We start from the raw sequence: 17287 nt of genomic DNA, 5'->3' as shown, positions 1-17287 counted from the left end.
TGGTAAGAAATTTTTGGGTCTGTCGTTGACCTCTAAACACTACTTCTTTTCCATTTTATACTCTTATCTTCACCCTCTTCCGCTCACAATCTATTTGCGCTCCATTACTGGATAACCAATCCATTCCTAAGATTATATCGAATTCTCCTAATACAAATGGGATCAGGTCAACCTCGAAGACTTTCCCTTCTAATTTCAACTTGCATTTAGGGTGTACTTGATTCACAGGAATTATTTCTTTGTTTGATATTTCCACTTGTAATGCCTCACATAATGGTACGGCGTTAAATTTTAAATTTTTGGAAAAATCTTGAGATATAAATGACTTGGTCGCTCCAGAATCAAATATGACATTTTTATGTTCGGAATTTTACTAAAGGGTACCTGCTATTACGTCAGTGTTCCAGATAGCATCCTGAACGGTCATGTTGAAGGTCCTGGCAGCTGGGGGCCGGTTGGATGCAACTCTGCTCATCCATGAGGTTGGGGGCCTCAATGTCAGGCAATCCTTCCTCATGTATCCTACTTTCCCACATTGGAAACATGTCACACTGGGTTGGTTGCAGTTGTTGGCAAGGTGTCCGGTTTGGTCATACTTATCGCATTTCAAAGGGGCTCTCGCCTGGATGCACACTCAAAGGTGTCTCCTCCTACAGGTTTGACACTCCGGTATTGGGGTGTGGGGTTGGCTATAAAATGTTGCCCTAGATTGTCCACCGCCCTGACCAACACTCTCACTTGGGGCCTTTCTGAATCCGGGGCCTCGCGCAGGTTGGGACACCACTGCCCTGATGAACCTGCTTGGAAGGCTCCTATTCCCGGTTCCTCCTCCTTGGCTTCATATCTTCCTCTTCCTATTTTCCTTTTCCTTCAAACTTTGTTCACTACCGGCTTCAATGATCGAGGCTTTCTATACTAAGGTGGCATAATCTGTCAGCTTTAGTACTGCCACTCAGTTCTGAATCCAATATTTCAGACCAAGTTAAAACCTTCGTGCTTTTTTCTCTTCGGTATTCACAAACTCAGGCACAAATCGTGACAACTCCATAAACTTGGTCTCATACTCTGCCATAGTCATCTTATCCTGTTTCAACTCCAGAAACTTAATCTCCATCTGGGTTTCCATAAACCTAGGGAAATACCTGTCTAAGAACAGTTGGGTAAATCTATCCCACGGAATCACAACATTAGTCTCGAGGTTTTGTTTGGACTCCCACCAGTAATTAGCTTCTACTTTCAGCATGTTAGAAGCAAAAATGGTCTTGTGTTGTTCTTCCATACCTAGTATCTCAAGGGAGTTTTCTATTTCCTTGAGCCAGGCTCGTGCTTCAACGGGGTCGGAAGATCCTAGAAACTCTGGAGGTTTGAGGGATTTGAACGCCCTGAAGGCAGTGGCCGCTGTCTGTTGGGCAACATGCGGCTGTGGTGGAATGGGATGTTGGTTCAGATTTGCCCTTAAAAGTTCCATAAACTCATTCATGGGGTTCCCTCCCTGATGGGTATCCTCAGCCTCTTCTTCTACATATTCTTCCTCATCATATTCATTATAGTCTATGTCCTCTTAACTTTCTTCATTCACTACGGTGTCAGGTTCATTCCGTTGTTGGTTAACATATTTTGCGGCCTCTACCCTGGTTCCTCTTCTACGGGGTGGCATCGTTCTGATAAATGAAAATTTGTCTATATAGTTGCAAAAATTTTACCATTGGATTAATTTATTCATATGTAAGCATGTCATTTATAATCTAGCATATTTTTATCAAGTGCAATAATATGGAAATTAATTTCTTAATAACTGCTAGATATATATACCATAGTGTCTCCCAATTATATCTTAGGGACAAAACAACTACCCGAGTTTATACATGACCTGATTAGAATACATCATTACTTGTCCTGAATGCTGAAAAGAAAATACATAAACCGTGTACCCTGAAGGGCTAGGAACGCTATCTACTAATAGCTATCCTATCAAAATTGGTGACATGTCACCCAGCCTTCTTCAAGTTCCATAAATAGTCACTAGTCCCTCAGTCACTGACACTGCGCATGAGGTCTCACACCCTCCTCATCGCTCCTGCCAACATCAGCTCTGCGTCAACTACCGGGATATATCTCCCACCGCCGTCATCCTCATCTGAACTCGGGTATGAAGCTCAATCCCATCGATCTCCCTACGGGCTATGGCCGGGGAAGCAGCTCTGAAGTCCCATGGATATCCTAGTCTGATGGCTCTCTCAGCTTTCAGCGCCTATCGTAGCTCTATGATACGGGCAGATGCCGCGGTGAGCTCAGTGTTAAGCTGAGCCACTATCCAGTCGTGTACATCTACATATATGGTCGTCGGGGGTGGTAGAGGTGAGTCTGGGTCGCTAGAGGATATGTCATAAGCCTCGTAGGTCTGTGCATCCATCCCATCCTTATCATCATCATCAATATAGGGAAAAGGACTCTGCATCCCTGGGTATGGTGTAGGAGAGCGATCAGTCGGGAGAGGGTACATCTCTATATCCCTCCAGCCTAAGCCATCTCCCTGGGGCATCTCAACGTCATCATCTATGGGGAAAGAAAGGTCAGTCTCCTCCTCCGGGGCATCCTCAGTAGGGTCATCATCTGAGTCATCAATGGGTGGGTCCTCCGGCTCGGGAGTAGGGTCATGCTCAGGGGCCATAACATCATCAATCGGGTCAACCTCCCCATAGGCTCCACTGGTACCTGACACAATAGGCAAGGTGTTACTAACTTAGAGTCGGAATTCTCTTGAGGGTAAAACTGCCAAGACTACCCATGTAGCCTGATGACGAACTCGACTATAGCTCTAATTGATTATTTATTATTCTTATGTCTAAGTATTTTATATCCTATTGTTTCCAAGATTTGATAACCTAAGGCTCTGATACCATTTCTGTGGCGCCCCAAAATCCGGGGTCAAGGATCTAGGAAGCCAGACCATCTTGAATACTATATACCACATACCTCGCATCACAATATATAAATACTCACACTTCACGACCCCACACTTACCACACACACACACTTATAGGTTATTGTATTAGAAACGAACCATTCATTACTAGAGTAAATCAATCCACAAAGTGATCATTATTACAACCCAAAAGTAATTAAGTCTTACCGGGGAATAACCTTTAAGTAAGGCTAATTCGTCGGCCAAATATTTGTTTCTTATTCATTACCTTACATAAGTCATACTTGTAAATAAGCTGGACTAAAAACAACTGAAAACTAATCCAGCTTATTCGGTCTACATGTGGTACAGCACCAAACATCCTAGGAACAACTAGCCGTTTCCTACCCGTTTCCTGGTTGTGAGTTCATGATAGGCATCTTGATTCACTGTTGTGTTGTGTCAATTTAAGAAAACAAGTGTGAGCTATAATGCCCAGCATAATAATGTACAGTATGAAATGATTGTATGATAAACTCAAGTAAAACATCATATATGATAATTATGTTTTATTCAAAAATAGTTTTCCTTGGTGATACACACCTTCCTATGAAAATAATTCTTTAATGGATTATTATCCTGCGAATACCTTAATGGTAAACCCAGCACCTAGGTTTGGGTTACGGTATTGCATCACAATTCCAATTGGAAGAATAGGACATTCACTGGAGCCACCGCATACGATGATCAGTCGTACTACGGAAATAGTAACCTTTTCTACATGTAGATGGACGATTCCCTTTTATTATCGGTTATTACCCTGGCCGCATTCGGGTATTTTCTGTGTCCATCCCTCTCAGGTACACACTTCGCGTCTATCCCTCTCAAGACACGGTTTTGCGTCCATCCCTCTCAGGTACGCATACTCCACATGTACATCAGTATATAACATACCTTCTCATGTGGTAGTAAATTGGTAGTCTCCCTAGTCCACGAAGTACTAGAGTCTACCCCTACTTGTCCTTGTAAGAATCCCATCATATATATGGAACTTATATTGTTCCCCAAGCATATTTCTTGTTGATAGGTACACTTGGATATGTACGTATATATATGCACTTCTGAGATTTTTCGGAGGAAGTACTAAGGATGTGAGTTGACCGTTGTCAATATATTTATTATATAAGGGGGGATTTCTTTTGAAACTATAATCAAAATAATTAAAATAATTCGAGATAATATTCTCCGACGTTCTGAAATTATATGAATGATTTTTTGAAAATCAAAAATTATTTTAAATCATATTTTATGATTTTTAAATCATAAATAAATCATTTAATAAATAAATAATAATTAAATATTAATCGTTAAATAATTAAACCTCGAATAATTATACTTTAAAAGAATATTTGAAATAATATTCCTCAACTAATTTATGTTTAAGTAATTTAATAATCTTTAATATTTTATCGAGTCTGAAGTAAATATTCACTGAGAATACTTCTCCCATAATAAATGAATAGTTAATAAATATTTATTATTCAAACAATAAAGTATAGTTGAGGGAATACGATCTTTGAAAATCGTTTTAATAAAAGTTCGAGGTGTTTAATATTTCGTAAGTGGACTTTAAGTCCCTTAAAACGTACGACTACGGACTTTTAATCGACCTATAATATCACCGGAATGATTCTCGGCTTTTTATTTTAAAATCCCGACTGATTCTTGGTTATAGCGGAGTTAAACATTTTACGATATATGTTTATCGTACAACATTGCTACATTATGCGAAAACTCAATTACTAAGTATCATGGCAAGCATGGTATTTATGCAATGATAATAAAATAATCCTTTCACAACACAATATTAAATGGAGTTGGGTTCATAAACTTTCCTAGGTATCTTGAGGTGGACGATGCTCTAGGTTCCGCTCGGAAATCTATAATCATAAATAAAATTCGTTTTGTTAGGTTCCGTTCTAATTTACGACGACTTGCACTCATGCGCTACTTATTATGCACCCTCTCAATGTATATTACCCTTATCATTTCTTTAAGTCCTTATTCACATTATGTTCACTTCCTTTTTCAAAGTATCTTAAGTCCGTTTTCATTTTCATCATCGGCGCCGCTTATGAATTCTACGGTTTTCTAATCGCGCGGCCTCGGCTCCGATATTTTTGTAAAATTGAAAAATCATTATTTTCTCTTGAAATTTGTATGAAAGTTAAGAAACTTAATATACTACTCTCTATAAAAATTTCGTGATTTATGAACATTTTTAAGTCGATCCTTTTTATTTTCAAAGTTCGTAATTCGTAGCAGTTTTTGTCGCGTAAATCACTTTTAGTAAAATGGCCATAACTTTTGATCGTAAATCGGAATCAAGCGATTCAAGCGCCTAAATGATCCTTATATCATTGTCTATCATAATAAAGGGTTATTTTTCAAGAAACTATAGTTTACATCTTCGGGACTTTCTGCAGAAACTTAAAGTTACATTTTGTTCGTTTCAGCGAGATTACGGTTACGATCGGAGTTTCGTTTGTACCTTAAATCTTTATACTACCACCAACAATCAACATATAATCATCACCACATTAACTCCTCTCAAGAAAATCATGTTCTTGAGGCAACAACAATCAACCTTAAATATACTTAGCTAAACATCAAGATTACAACAATACTACTACCAAAACTAGGTTTACAACTATGTTCTTAAAAGAATCTTGAACTTTAATCTTAAGTAAGTATGGGTCAAAGATTTATACCTTTCTTGAGATCTTGATATATTTTCTTGATGATGGTGAAGTCTTGGGAGTTCTTGGTAGGGTTTTTGGAACCTAAAATAACCATTAAAATCAAGAAACCAAATAAAATTTACTATTTATACTATTCACTATCATCTTTCTTGAATTTATTTCACCCATCAAACCTTCATAAAAAGAGCTCAAAGATTTATCTTACCTTAGTTTAGGTGGTATGAAGCTTGAGAATTAATGGGGGAATTTTTCCATGGCTAGATCTTGGTGATTTGATTTTGATTTCTCCTTATTTTTGTGTTAGGACGAATGGAGAGTATTTGGGAGAGAGGAGAGAGTTTTGTGTTGCTTCTTGGTTGCTTCTTGAAATATTTTTGTGATATCTTATTTATTCTTCTAGTATAAGTCCTAGGATTGATTTTTTTTGGCAAATATTTGGACAAAACTAGCTAGGCTTTTCTAGTTTACAAGCTAAGCTAATTAGCTTAGCCATTAGCTTCACTATTCTCTAGTCCTTAGTTGATCATCCTACTCTCTTAGCTTACTATTTGATAAAGTAACCATGGTTAATTTTCTACCATGGTTAGTTAGTGCGTTACGTTTATTTAATCATTTACGTGTTCGTTCGGTCGCTTAAACGTTTTCGTAATACTTTCTCGCAAACGGTTGTGAACTTGATGATTACATTAACAAAACACCTTAGTAGATTTAACTTAGTGAAAAATGTAGCACCCGATGGATGATCAATTATAGTCCCGACGGATGATTTAATATAGTCCCGACGATTGACTAATTTATATCCATCGGGTGAGTAGCTTATGTAACAATAAGTCATGTAGCACATTTCTGCAGACATCTTTGTATAGATTCTGTAGTAGCATATAAGTCATGTTGACTTTAATTAGATATGCAGAATAGGTTGATTAATTGTAAATATAAGATGTCTTGTAATTCTGCATAAGTGAAATGAAGTCAAGTGTCAAATAGCTACCCGACGGATGATCAACAAAGCTACCCGACGGATGATCAACAAAGCTACCCGACGGATGATCAACAAGGCAACCCGACGGATGAAAAGCATGTACCCGACGGATGATCAATTCAAACATCTGTTGACAGTGACAACACAGTCACATGCGTTGGGTGTTTGCAAAAGGAATGTGGAAGCCTGTTTAACAGGAAATGAAGAACAAAGAAGCATTACCATTTCCATGCAAGATAAGAAGATTTTCAAAGATGCTGGAATAGAGTAGTGAAGCAACATGGAGTTTGACTTGATAGTTTTGTTTTATTATCATGTCTTATTACCATGTAAACTTGGTGGTATATAAACTAAGTGTAGCTAGTAGAACAAATAACAAAGCAAACACTTCTAGAAGAGAAATAGAAAAAGCTGTAACTGTTAAGAATTTCTTTATAGTTTGTTTGTTCACTTGTAAAACAGCTGTGAGACAATTTGTTCTTCACAGAGTTCTTAATTCGATATATATATATATATATATATATATATATATATATATATATATATATATATATGGTGGATACTTTCAAATCCACCAGAAAGTTTTAAAGACTTGTGTTTTTATTACTTTGTGTTTTTGATTTATTTAACTTCTGATTCCGTACCTTGCAAATCAAAACACTTATATATATACTTTGAGTTAGAACATTTTATAGTTCAGAAAAAGTTTACTAGAATTACATTCAACCCCCCTTCTGTAATTCTTGCTGCATTGTTAGGGACTGACAGATATAAATCCGTAGGGTTTTAAATTCTTAATTATATTGTGATTCCCGTAATCCTCGATGATTCGTAAATATGGTCATTTTTCAAAGTTCGTTTTCTTGGAAAACTAATAGCGTTTACATACACTCATTTGGTACGTATAATCATAATATCAACTTCGAATCTCATTTTCTCATGCACAACATAGTGTGGGCTAAAAAGTTTTCCCCGTATGTTAGGGTTACTATTAATTAAATTTTTTTACAAGTCTCAAAAATTCAAGTTATTACAATTAAAATATCAAAAACCGTTGATTGCTCTGAAAGCCAGTATTTCTGCAGAAGGCTCCAAGGCTGTTTTTCCCCATTGATAGAGAAATTTATCTTGAATAATCCTCATCATGTAACCATTGAGATGCAGGTATAATAAAGGCATAAATTTTTCCTAAAGGTATGAAACACGTTTAAATTGGAATTTTTAAGTTGTTCTGTTATTTTTGGCAGCCTGATGCTAAGAAGGCTTCTTGTGATGAAGCAGCTGAGTGAAAACTCTTGGACAATTGAAAGGCAGGTATGAGCGATGAAGATCTTGCTAAATTGGTTCGTGTTACTCAGGAGCCTATATGTTCAAGACATACCTAAAAACCCTATACAGATCCCAATTGAGGTAAGTTGCATATATATCTTATTTTGGTATACCAAGATATTATATTGTTCAGATGCTATTACGAACTCCAGGAATCACAGATTGGGGATATTAATGGGGTAAAGATATTACAGCATGACCTCTTCACTAATGATGTTTTATACAGTGAAGTTCTGTTTGACATGAGTTCGCTTAAGCAAGAGCTTCTTCCTCTGGTGCCTTTTGTTCTAGTGAGTTGCAAATATTTATATGCTATGCGATCATATAATATCATGTTATTTGAAAATTCTAATTGTGGGCTTGACACTAATGTTGGTGAGACTGCGTAGTTGTATGAATAGTTACGTGATAACTCAATATGAGAACAACACTAGAACATGACATGTAAATAATACTACGTCTACATAAGAAATCAGAAGAAATGAAGACAAGGCAAATACAAAGAATAAAAAGATTAGAAGAAAGCTTGAAGTCTGTTTACAGGTCACTGAAAGAAGTTCATTAATATGTTCATGCCTCAGTGAAGAATAAAGGTTAAAGACTTTCAGGATTTCGGAAATGTTGAAGATTAAGTGTATAAGTGTCACCAGAAGATTTTAGTGTATTGGCATTGATTAAATATAGACAGTGTTCGAAGCATAAGAATCTGAAGAATTGAAGACATGGTATAGAAAGAGGTTAAAGAAGACAGTTGTAGTCTTGAAGTTATACTCACTGGCAGGAGTTCATTTATATGTTCAAGCGTCGGTGAAGAATAGTGAATGAAGTATTCAAGATTGTAGTAGCAATGAAGACGTTGTCTAAAGTACCAAAAAGGATTCCAGTGAAAGTACATTTGTTTATTGACAGTTAGTTTCTGAAGCGATAAAGTTGTTGCAAGCTTAACAATATAATCAAGGCTATAAGACGAAGACCTGAATCGGAGTTAGTCGTCTGTGAACCACACAAGTTGCACTAGGCGTCAACAGCTCGTGAAAGGAATCTAGGTGTTATTTTTAGAAGAATTGTTAAGTTGAGGAATGTACTTGGATTGAACGTTTATCTGTAAAGTACGAGAAGAGGTGTGCGGAGTATACAGCTAAACAGCTCGATGGATTGGCCAAGTTCAAAGTTTAATTGTTAACTTAAATAAATTTATTTAATGAACTTTAATATAATTTATTAATTTAAAATAATTTATTTTAAAAACTTTAAATACGTTTATTTAATAAATCTAAATTAGTTTATTTATATAAGTTATAATTAAGTTTATTTTATAAATTAATTTGGTTACAATTTAAACTAAAAGAAAAAGAAAACAAAAGAAAAAGTTAACAAAAGAAAGAAAAACAAAAAGAAAAGAAATCAAAAAGAAAGAAAATAAAAGAACAAAAAAGAACAAAAAAAAGGAAAAAGAAAACAAAAAAAAGGAGTAAACGAAAAAGGAAAGAAACACAGGTTAAGTACTAGTATTCCTGGCGCAATCAAATTCAAAAGGTTACAGGAGGTGCCAATTTTGTTAAGTATATATACTAGTACAACCAGTCGCAAATAACTTGTGTTTAGTTTCTTTTTATTTATATACAAGTAATGTACTAGTGAATTGGAAATCGGAAGTAAGTTGCTGGAAGCTAAAATAAACTAAGGAAAACAACTTCTCACTCCTCATGGTGGCAAGTAAAGCTTGTAAAAATAATTCTAAGTACAAAGCCTCCCTGTGTGCGCAAGTAAGTGATAAAAGCCCTGGACGCAACTAACTCCTCAGCCACTACTTTATTGTACAATCAATTATTTGTGTGTATAACGTCTGTAAATATTATGATATTATAAAATCTATGATGTGGCATTACTGTGCATTATTGTAACTACATAAGTTTCTAAATATTGTTTTCCAGTGATTATGTGAATTAAATAAATATGAATATATTTTATTTCGTGACGATGTGAATCTTCGTACAAATATTTAGATATGGAAATTCTGTGCTTAGACGATTAGATAAATTGGTATAATGCTAGATTATATTTTAAAACTTTATTTGCATTAAAATCTAATTAAATTATATTTTTATGTGGCTTGTTATAGAAGTATTATTATAAAGAAAATTTTTTTAAAAATTATTTTTATTCAAATTTCTTGAAAATACTCTTATAAAACTTCTAAAATCTTAAAGTATATTATGTTATAATTTTTGTGATTTATGGAATTGTACTTTATTTATTAAAATTCATTCTTTTTAAGTATATTTTAATTTTAGAAAAATGATTACTAGATTACTAATGTAACCTTGCATGCAAAATCCCTTATAATAGACACCAAGGATAGGACCGTCATTTTCAACCCCACTAACTCACTTTAACCAAGCAAAATACTCATCTACCCTTGCATGCAAAATGGCTTAAGCTTGTAAGAACGGCATAGAGGTCATTTCTCAATTCCACTACCACTTTAACAAATCAAAAACCAAAATCACAAGCTTACTCTCTCATCTTGCACATACACTTCACACTCTCCCTTCTCCTTTCTCTCCATTCGGCCGAAGCCACCCCCTCCCCCTCTTCTTTCATTTTTTTTAATTTCTCAAACACTTTGATCAAGGAGCTAATTCACTCATATTCCCACATTTATACTTGGGAAATTTGGCTAATAAAAGGTATGTTTTATTATATGTTGATGTGTTCTTGTAGCCAAGATTTAGGCCTTGAATTCTCATGGATTTAAGGACTAAAATCATAAGGGCTTAAAGATATGGAATTGATATGGTCTTGGAAAAGTATATTTACATCAACTTTCTAAGTCATAATCTTGTTCATAGCATTTGTCAATGATTTATTAAAAGAACCGAATGTATATGGATTGTTCTTTAGAAATTTCTATGAAAATGACTTTGCATGTTGCTTATAAAACGTTTTTGCTTCTAAAAATGATGAATTATAATGTTTAAACTCTTGAATGCTATGTTTTTTCAAGTATATTAATTTTTAATACTTTCATATTAGTTATAGCCCTTGCATGTTGAAATTAACCCTTGCATGTTGATTTACAAGTGATTTTAGACTAGGAAACCATACTTGCTTGCTATGAGCTTTGATACTTGATTTTTATGAGGTGCATGCCACGATTTATATGTAAAATTGATAGTTTAAATATTTCATGATTAAAAGAGATTAAAATCAGTAGGTATCAAGTGCTTAACCTAAGTGTATAATTCGAATTATGCTTAGAACTTAGAGATATGAAGTTGTCTAGCTAGTTGCCTCTCTTGACCCCTTGATAATTGGTAATTATGGTAAATAAAATAAAAATCAACCTTGTGCACTATAGGTCATTAGGTGTTAGCATGATATTAGGCTTGGTTGTTGGTTTGTTCTTTGGTTTTGGTAGTTAAGAAGGGAGTTAAGGTGGAAGGGATGCATTAGTCCTACTTGGACATAATTTAGCACTAGAAGTTTAGGTCATTTTAGGTATGCATTGGTGAGGCCTTGTTAGACCCAAGTTCAGTGGAGTTAGGACTTGGTATGTACTTGAATCCAGAAGCTTTAGATTGGATAAAATCATGCATTTGGTTAGGTGCACAAGCACAAAACCGAGAGAAAATCGGAACAGGGCAGATTTGGTACAAGTCCATATTTGACCCATTATAACCATGTTTTGGGATATAAATTCATTGGGACTTGGTTTATAATAGTATAATGAAGACTTATGAAGTTAACAAGTCATTAAAATCAATAATTGAACAATTTAAGTTAGTTTTAAGTTGGTAAAAATAAGGCAGATTGGTAAGCGGGGAAGGCAGATTTGTGTCAACTTCTACTTAAGGCCTAGGGAGGCCTGAGTGAGGTTTTTGAGTCATACCAACTTTGAGAGTTAGTTTATAGTCTTAGGAACCTCAGAGAGTTGGTTTGGAGTGAATAACCAAGGTGGAGATACCCCATTTCCACCAAAATACCCGAGAGTCACTATAAGAGTTGCATTAGGAAGCCTATGAGGAGTGCATTGTGTTTAAGTGCTGTATGAGTGAGGCCTTGATGTCAAGTCAAGTTTGGGAGTTGCATTATGTAATAAGAGTCTGTAGAAATCATAATTAAGTGAAGGCCCAAGGTAGAAATGTATATTTGTGCCGAGGCACACAAGTGGTGCCAAGGCGTGCATCCGGGAAGAGTTTAGAGTATACATTAGTTTTGTAAATCATTGCGAGTGAGGCCTAAGTGTGCCTTACTATTTTTGGGATAAAGTCGAGGTCTGTAAAAGAAGAGTAATAGTATTAATAATAATCTTTGTGTGTTACTTGGTCATGTGCATAAGAATTTGAAATAGTGTATAGAGTATAAGTATGTACCATTAGCTAAATGTTATATTGCCATGATTGTGTGATTTCTTTGATGCATATGCTACTTGTATCTAAATAAGCCTGTATATATACATGTGTATATATATATGCATATATATTTATACGCGAAGGGGTCGTTAGAAAGTGTTATTGATTAGAGTACCATTATCGTAGGTTCAAGTAGGAGGCCAGGAAAGGAGCCCATAGACGATTCCATTCAAGTACTCAGTAAGCGTAGTTCAGGCAAGTGATATCTCAACTTATCTTTATAATTCCATTTCTTGTGATTGAATAACCTGTGAATGCTTGACTATCATTTAATAATATTGATTAGTCCCTGACATCACTCAATGATTGGATCTTGAACTTAGTTAATCGCTTACATACTTGAATTGACCCCCTTTTCATCATATATTACCTCGTATCCCTATGAATACCCTACAAATAGTTCCTTAATATATATCCAGGGAAACCTAAAACCCTCATACATTAGATTCATTTCCTTTAGAAACCCAAACACTAATATCATCCTCTCATTTGAACTTTCTTAATACCAACCCTTGTTACATTGTCCTTGATCAAGAACCCTTTTAATTTGAAATGAGTTATTAAAAAGGAATTGAATGATATGATGAGACTGAGGCGAGAGTCACTGTTACAGTTTTGAAACCTCAGTAACGGGGAGCCTGATGGTTTTATATGGCCAATGTATGCCGAGGATCCTCAATAGTAGTGAATGACTTGTTGTGTGGTTTGGAGCTTTCATATGGGTTGATCACCCCTCGTTGCTCATAGTGCTGTGTGATTTCAATTCCATTCACTTATTAAAATCTTGAACTTTTACTTGAAACTTCATATTGTTGATTTATGTTCTGTTATTATTTTATTGAAGCATATGATGAACTGTTGTATCCTATTATTCACTTGCTGAGCGTTTTGCTCAATAATATTGTTATTGATGTTATCCTTTCAGTGAAACCCGAAGATGGTCCGTCTCAAGCAAACCGCGCGTAAGACTTCTGGGGACTCGGGGTATGCCTACCATCAGATGTTGGAGTAGGTAGGGAACTAGTAGTTCCCTAAGGGTTGTAAACCTTGGGTTTAAAACTTGTGTAGTAATTTGGCTTTAGATATTTTTGGTGTGTAATAATTAAGATGTTAGATGTTGTTAAAACTCATTCCTGTGGATTCGGGGATTGTGGTTAAGGGTTGTAGCTCTAATGTTCTATCTTTTGTAGTTCTTACTGTTTAATCTATATTATGCTTATTTCTTCTAGTTAGTATTGTGGGTCCGTCACAGTTTGGTATCAAAGCCACAGGTTTGAGTCACTGAACAACATAGGATAAATGAATATAAGATAGGAATTTAGAGAATAGGATGAACTTAGATCATTTGGGTTTTTGGGGCATTAGAATCTATAGGTTTTCTGAGCCTTTTATTTATAGCCGTGTATATATAACTGATTGTCAGGCATCATCCTCATCGACTCCCGGATTCCCTTCTACTGTGCCATTCTCCCTGTATGAGCAGATGGTAATTGTGCTTGATCGACTGAAAGGCGAGAACACGAATCTTCGGTGTAGGGTGGACCAGTTGTACGTGAGAACTTTGATGACGAGCTCAACCAACCCCGACTGATAGCCAGACTTGAGGAGATCATCCAGATGGCTGAGGACCGATTGGCATTGATGATTCCACACCGTGAGAGAGAGAGTCAGATTTCTCTTACCGTCATTGCTGACGAGCTTCGCCGAGTGATTAGCCGTCTCCGTGCCTTTGTTCCCCCACCACCATCCTCTTAGACTATCATATAGTCTACCTATCTCCAGCATTGTTGTTGATTAGTACTTTGATTTCCATTTGTACCTTGTACCCTGATTGTTTCGGGAAGACTTTATTTGCACTTTATTTCCTGTTTGAACTCTATTTCGTACTTTTCATTCGAACTAATGTTAAATTCGCACTTTGATTATCTCTATGATATTGCCATCTCATTACCATGCTATATACCTGCTATGATATAAATTATTGATTAAATTATGTTGACCTCTTTAAAACTTGATCATGTCTAATCTTTTCCTAAGATATCTTTCGAATAAAATCTTAGTGCTTAATATTTACCCTTGCTATAATTTGTCTATGCAAATATTGAACTGTGAATAAACCTTTCTTGACTACATTCAGAATCATGCCTCCTCGTAGAGCCCGCAACACCAACACCAGGGATCATGAAGATCCACCACCCAACTTGGCTCAACTTATGCAAATACTTCACCAACAATGTGTTACCCTTGCTCAACAACAACTTCTTCAGCAACAACTTCAACAACCACCTCTACCACCACCAACCCCTACAACTTTCAAATCATTCCAAGCTATGAAACCACCAGAGTTTTGTGGAATTCAAGACCCTGTAGAAGCTCAATCTTGGCTTAAAGAAATGGAGAAAGCTTTCACGCTAGCTGTTGTTAGGGAAGAAATGAAGGTCGATTATGCGTCTTATTTTCTGAAAGGCGAAGCGAACTATTGGTGGGAGTCAACCCGTGCTCTAGAAGAGGAAGAAGTTATTTCTTGGGATAGATTCAAGAAAATTTTCTTATACAAGTATTTCCCGAGGTATATGCAGACTCAAATGGAATTGAAGTTCTTTGAGTTGAAGCAAGAAGGAATGACTGTGGGAGAGTACGAGAAGAAATTCACCGAATTGGCTAGGTTTGTTGGAGATTATGTGGACACAGATGAGAAGAGAGCGAAGAGTTTTCAACAAGGATTGAAGCCTTGGCTACAAAGCAGAGTGGCTGCTTTTGAATTGGCCACATATGCTGAAGTGGTCCAAAAGACGATGGTGATCGAAGGAGAAAGTGACCAAAACTCGAAGGAGAAAGAGAGTAAGAAAAGAAAGTTTGGAAGTAGTGGAGAAGGATCGGTTAAAGGAAGCCAAAGTGGAAAGAATTTCAAGAAGTTTGGATTCCAAAACCAAGGAGGACCCCGAAGCTTTAAGAAAAATGATAATAAAAGTCAGAGGAATAGGATTCAAGGGCAGAGATTCCAGCAAGCAACAAATCCGGAGTGTAAATTCTGTAACAAGAGACACACGGGTAATTGCAATAAGGCTGACATCATCTGTTACAATTGCAATACAAAAGTTCATTATGCGAATGAGTGCCGAAACCCGAAGCCTTCTGTTACATGCTTTAAGTGTGGAAAGACTGGTCACATGTCGAGGGATTGCAAGGCCCCCGGAAATAACAAGTTGATGCAATTGACGGTCGCTCCTTTCAATCAAGCAATGACATCTTCTTTCCCAATTCTTCAACTTCCTTCAAATCAACCTTCTGAATCGGCAACTCAAGTGTTTCTTCCCTCATATCCTTCTCAGGCCCGGACATTCAACATGAACATCAAGGATGTTGTTCAGAGTTCTGAATTTGTGGCAGGTACGCTTTCTGTCAACAACATCAATGTTAAAGTGCTATTTGATTTCGGAGTTTCTAGATCTTTCATATCTGAATCTTTTATTGGCAAGTTGAATTGTGAAATTGAACTGTTAGTTGAACCCTTATCCATCATTTTGGCTAATCAAGAGCGAGTATCTGTTAAAGGTGTTTGCCCTCGGTGTAGAGTAGAGATTTCAGGCTATAGTTTCCCTGTTTCCCTCATACCTTTTCAACTAGGAGAATTTGACGTTATATTAGGAATGGATTGGTTAGGAGAGCATGGTGCTCAAATAGATTGCAAGAAGAAGAAAGTGATTCTTAAGACCCCTGGAGGAAAGAAAGTAGAGTTTAATGGACATAAACAAGTTAAAGCATTTCTGACAATAATTCAAGCTAAAAGATTGTTAAGACAAGGGTGTGAAGGGTATTTGGCTCATGTAATTGATAGGTCTAAGGAGACACTGAATATAGGAAGTATTTTAATAGTTAGTGAATTTCCCGATGTATTTCCAGACGAACTTCAAGAATTGCCGCCTGACCGCGCCCGGCATGGAACCTGTATCGAAGGCACCTTATCGTATGGCACTAGCAGAAATGAAGGAATTGGCCAAGCAACTACAAGAATTATTGGATAAAGGAGTTATAAGGCCGAGTGTATCTCCATGAGGTGCTCCAATTTTGTTTGAGAAAAAAAAGGACGAAAGTATGAGACTATGCATTGACTATGGAGAGTTGAACAAATTGACCATCAAGAATAGGTACCCGTTACCTCATATTGATGACTTGTTTGATCAACTTAAATGAGCGACTTATTCCTCAAAGATTGACTTGCGATCGGGATATCATCAGTTGAAAATTAAGCCGGAAGACATACTAAAGACTGCTTTCAGAACCAGATACGGACATTATGAGTTTCTAGTTATGGCATTTGGATTGACAAATGCGCCAGCCGCCTTTTTGGATTTGATGAATCGAGTATTCAAGGAGCATTTAGATAAGTTTGTCATTGTTTTCATTGATGACATTCTAATCTATTCGAAGACCGAGGAAGATCATGTTGAACACCTGAGAATTCCTTTGGAGACCTTAAGAAAAGAGAATTTGTATGCAAAATTTTTGAAGTGTGAATTTTGGTTGCGAGAAGTTCAGTTTCTAGGACACATTGTTAGTAGTGAACGGATTCGAGTTGATCCAGCAAAGATAGAAGCTGTAATTTTTAGGGAGAGGCCGAAGACCCGACTGAAGTTAGAAGTTTCATGGGATTAGCCAGATATTATCGAAGATTTGTGAAGGATTTTTCTAAGATTACGGTACCATTGACGAAGTTAACCCGAAAGAATGAGAAGTTTGAATGGACTGAGAAGTGTGAAAAGAGTTTTCAGGAATTGAAGCAGAAGTTAGTTACCGCTCCAGTATTATCCCTGCCAGGTGATCAAGGAAATTTTGTGATATTCAGTGATGCGTCACACAAAGGATTGGGATGTGTTTTAATGCAACACGGGAA

The 17287-nt window shown here is 36.3% G+C and overlaps 1 protein-coding gene across 1 annotated transcript; it reads left to right on the top strand.

Moving 5' to 3' along the window:
* The first annotated feature begins 14534 nt into the window (after positions 1-14534).
* LOC141695587 (uncharacterized) lies at positions 14535-17049 on the top strand. The gene is made up of 3 exons (XM_074499823.1): positions 14535-14909; positions 14973-16220; positions 16825-17049. The coding sequence occupies exons 1-3, from the start codon at positions 14535-14537 to the stop codon at positions 17047-17049; spliced, it is 1848 nt and encodes a 615-aa protein (XP_074355924.1).
* The last annotated feature ends 238 nt before the right edge of the window (positions 17050-17287 follow it).

Source organism: Apium graveolens, chromosome 11 (assembly GCF_009905375.1).
Source record: "Apium graveolens cultivar Ventura chromosome 11, ASM990537v1, whole genome shotgun sequence".
NCBI lineage: Eukaryota > Viridiplantae > Streptophyta > Magnoliopsida > Apiales > Apiaceae > Apium > Apium graveolens.
The sequence above is the reverse complement of the archived record's forward strand: the minus strand, read 5'-3'. Positions and strand labels throughout refer to the sequence as shown.